The sequence below is a fragment of the Anneissia japonica genome, unplaced genomic scaffold, assembly GCF_011630105.1.
Source record: "Anneissia japonica isolate Jap-2015-1 unplaced genomic scaffold, ASM1163010v1 scaffold108273_len470852_cov203, whole genome shotgun sequence".
NCBI lineage: Eukaryota > Metazoa > Echinodermata > Crinoidea > Comatulida > Comatulidae > Anneissia > Anneissia japonica.
The window spans coordinates 413,951-418,345 of NW_022686840.1; the positions used below are offsets into that span (position 1 = coordinate 413,951).

At 38.2% G+C, this 4,395-nt stretch overlaps 2 protein-coding genes across 2 annotated transcripts in view; both read left to right on the plus strand.

Annotated features, from left to right (window-relative positions):
• Positions 1 to 2,378, plus strand: part of LOC117117798 (protein obstructor-E-like) — a 16,629-nt gene extending 14,251 nt beyond the window's left edge. The window contains exons 4-8 of the mRNA XM_033262266.1: positions 654 to 759; positions 845 to 899; positions 1,112 to 1,543; positions 2,165 to 2,315; positions 2,348 to 2,378. Coding sequence (XP_033118157.1) covers positions 745 to 759; positions 845 to 899; positions 1,112 to 1,543; positions 2,165 to 2,315; positions 2,348 to 2,378 — 684 coding nt within the window. The 5' untranslated portion in view covers positions 654 to 744. The remainder of the gene's footprint in view (positions 1 to 653; positions 760 to 844; positions 900 to 1,111; positions 1,544 to 2,164; positions 2,316 to 2,347) is intronic.
• Positions 2,379 to 2,395: 17 nt separating this feature from the next.
• LOC117117807 (galactose-specific cell agglutination protein gsf2-like) overlaps positions 2,396 to 4,395 on the plus strand; it is a 2,265-nt gene continuing 265 nt past the window's right edge. Inside the window, exon 1 of the mRNA XM_033262277.1 lies at positions 2,396 to 4,371. Coding sequence (XP_033118168.1) covers positions 2,503 to 4,371 — 1,869 coding nt within the window. The 5' untranslated portion in view covers positions 2,396 to 2,502. The remainder of the gene's footprint in view (positions 4,372 to 4,395) is intronic.

Here is a 4,395-nt window from a genome sequence, read left to right on the forward strand (position 1 = left end):
TATATATGCATGTATGTAATATATATATATATATATATATATATATATGTATGTATGTATAAGATATATATATATACATATATAAATATTACGACTTTCATTACTTGATGGTGAGTTTAGAAAAATTCTTCTTTGAATTTGAATACTATATTTTATATATATTTATTTATTATTACTGTATGCACAATTTTTATATTTTAAATATACAATGAATTTTAAATGAATTGTTTCCGCTCTGCTTTTCCTTTTAAAATTGGACAATAAAATTGAATTGATGGATATAGATGGTTTAAGGTTTGTGATGATTCGAATAATAATGTATAACGAATGTATTCCTATAAATAAATAAATAAATATACACATTCATTTTGTAATAAAATGCCTCTGACGGGATTCGAAACTGAGACCTCTTGCTGTCAAGGCGAGCGTCATAACCATTAGACCACAGAGGCTTCATGGTTGAACAGATTCTAATATCCGTTAGGTACGGTACACTCTATTACACAATAATTACACAGGTACAGCTGGAAATAAATAGTAGCACAATAATAACAATGTTGGCTAATAGTAATTTACTAAAAAACATTTGTTCAATCAAATGCCATAATTAATTAGAAAAATGATAATCATTCGAAATTTATCTTACTCTACAGTACACCACAATGAGTCATCAGTTTGCTAACGGTCTGTGCAACGGTCTCTAATTTTCTTGTGTTTTGTTGGATATTTTGACAAAAGAAATTAATGGCATTTACCCAGGTAAGTTATTACAAATTAAACTTAAAATAAAGCTTACTCTAAACTGTTTGATTTTAACCACTTCCACTTTCTTTTATTTTTGTAGTTTAGGTCCGTGGTTATCAAAGCGTTAATAATTGCTCTCTTCACTTGCCAAACCCGTAAGTATAGCACACTATTTAAGCTGCAAATAAAAAATATTCAAACATATAATTACAGTTTATAATATAAACATATAAGTATACTTCCACAAACCCTTTGTTACCGAAGACGCATTCTTTTTCCAACTATAGGAGTATTTCTTTAAAAATATAGTGTTTTGTACGTTTTTAATAACACGTTACCAAGTTGTAGTGGTTTTTATTTTCATTAGAAAGCAATGGGTCGTTTTCATGTTGGGATTATCAAACAGGGTATTACGTAGACCCTCTAGATTGCACACATTATTACCAATGTCAAGCAGAGATGTCCCACGTATCCTGTGGCACCTTATACTTTAATGAACAGATCAATACCTGTGACTGGCCGGTTAACGTGCAGTGTACATCGACTCCAGGCGCAACATTCACCTGCAACGACAAACCTGAGGGTCTACATTATTACACAGATCCAGCAGATTGCACCAAGTATTATACTTGCTATTTGGTTGAAGTTCGTTTAGCGTGTGGTGCCGGCCAAGCATTCAATGATGTACTGAATTATTGCGACTGGATTGCTAATGTTCCTGATTGTCCTAACCAAGCAACCAACGAAGCTAATGAAAATGTACAGACAACGCAAATTATTCAAACAGAAGACCCCGAAGGTATCTTGTACATTTATTTAAACAGTCCTATTCTTTAAGAAATACTTTTACAAAAATATTTTAGGAAGACTTATTTGAAGAATATGAGAATTTGTTTTCTATTTTCTCTACAAAAATGCCATTACTTAACAATATATCCGATACCCGTTCTAGTTCTCCAAAACCGTTATGTTATGATATTGATTAATTTCCACAATGCCGTTAAAGTGCCTAGACCTTATAAGCACAAACCTTAAGCACAAACTTTGCACAGAGGTTGTATTTATTTATTCCAACTTTGAGGGTTTTTAATCGCTCGCCTACATTTGCCCTGTGTCCTTTATCAAGACACTTTGTCCACATTTATTCCTGTTTCCTGGTACTTATTACTTTAGGTCGAATGTCAATGCGCTGATTATCGGTACTGCAACATTATGGAATACTTGCCCAGAAAGGTGTTTGTTTTATTAATGTCCGGAATAGTTACTTTTAGTGCATACAGGTCTTGACATAATACGCTGTATAATATATAAAATTATTTCGGGAATTTACTACAAAATAATGACCCCAAAAAGGCATTATTGCTATATGCCTAATATTAACCACTCATTTATTACGTTTTTGCTTTTATATCTTTATCAGTAAACAGCGAAGCGTTTTCATGTTGGGATCATCCGACAGGCTATTACGTAGATCCTTTGGATTGTACACATTACTACCAATGTCAAACAGAGATGTCTCACGTATCATGTGGCACCCTATACTTTAATGAACAGGTCAACACATGTGACTGGCCTGTTAACGTGGCATGTACATCGTCTCCAGGCGCAGCATTCACTTGCAACGACAAACCTGAGGGTCTGCATTATTACACAGATCCAACAGATTGCACCAAGTATTATACTTGCTATTTGGTTGAAGTTCATTTATCATGTGGTGCTGGCCAAGCATTCAATGATGTACTAAAATATTGTGACTGGATGCATAGTGTCCAGTGTGAGGTCGATGATATAGAACCAACAGTAGAAACTACAGTAACAGAAATGTTAGCAACTACAGCGACGGCAGGGGAACCAACTACAGTAGCAGTACTGGAAACAACTACAATGGGATCTGAGGAAACAACTACAGTAGCGGAAATGGATCCACCTTCAGAAGTGGCAGTGGAACTAACTACTGTAGCGGCAGTGGAACCCACTGCTGTAGCGGCAGTGGAAACAACTACAACAGGAGAGGAGGAAAAAACTACAGTAGCGGAGATGGATTCAACTACAACAGTGGAAATGGACACAACTACTGTAGCGGCAGTGGAAACAACTACAGTAGTTGCAGTGGAACCAAATACTTTAGCGGCAGGGGAAACAACTACAATAGTGGCAGTGGAACCAACTACTGCAGCGGCATTGGAACAAACTACTGGAGCAGCAGTGGAAATAACTACAACAAAGGAAACAACTACATTGTGGGCAGTACAACCAACTACTGTAACTGCAAATGAATTAACTACAGTAGTTGCTATGAAATCAACTACTGAAGCAGCAATGGAACCAACTACTGTAGCGACAGTGGAAATAACTACAGCAGTTGCAGTGGAACCGACTATTGTAGCGTCATTGAAACCAACTACTGTAGCGGCAGTGGAAATAACTACAGCAGGAGCAGAGGGAACAACTACAGTGGTGGCAGTGGAACCAACTACTGTAGCTCCATTTATATTAACTACAGCAGCGGCATTGGAATCGACTACTGTAGTGGCTGTAGAACCAACTGATGTAGCGACAGTGGAATCAATTACTGTAGCTGCAGTTGAAACAACCACTGTAGCGGCAGAGGAACCAACTACTGTAGCGGTAGTAGAAACAACTACTGTAGCGGCAGTAGAAACAACTACAATAAGAGCAGAGGAAACTACTATTGCAGCAGAAATGGACCAAACTACAATAGATAGAGTGGAATTAACTACAGAAGCGGCAGTGGAACCAACTACTGCAGTGGCAGTGGAACCCACTACAGTAGCGGCAGTGGAAACAACTACAGTAGTAGAAGACGAAACAACTACTATAGTGGCAGTTGATCCAACTACTGTAGCGGCAGTGGAAGCAACTTCAATAGGAGTAGAAGAAACAACTACAATATTGGTAGTGGACCCAACTACTGTAACAGCAGTGAAACCAACTACAAAAGTGGTAGTGGATCCAACTACAGTAACGGAAGTCGAAAAAACTACTGTCGCGGCAGTGGAAACAACTACAATAGGAACAAAGGGAACAACTACAGTAGTTGAAATGGACGCTACAGTAGAACCAACAATAGAAACTACAGTAACAGAAATTGCACCAACTACAGTGGCGCCAGTGGAACCAGCTACAGTAGCGCCAGTAGAACCAACTACAATAGCGACAATGAAAGCAACTACAATGGGATCAGAGGAAACAACTTCAGTAGTGGCAGTTGAACCATCTACTGTAGCGGCAGTGGAAATAACTACAGCAGGAGCAGAGGGAACAACTACAGTGGTGGCAGTGGAACCAACTACTGTAGCTCCATTTATATTAACTACAGCAGCGGCATTGGAATCGACTACTGTAGTGGCTGTAGAACCAACTGATGTAGCGACAGTGGAATCAATTACTGTAGCTGCAGTTGAAACAACCACTGTAGCGGCAGAGGAACCAACTACTGTAGCGGTAGTAGAAACAACTACTGTAGCGGCAGTAGAAACAACTACAATAAGAGCAGAGGAAACTACTATTGCAGCAGAAATGGACCAAACTACAATAGATAGAGTGGAATTAACTACAGAAGCGGCAGTGGAACCAACTACTGCAGTGGCAGTGGAACCCACTACAGTAGCGGCAGTGGAAACAACTACA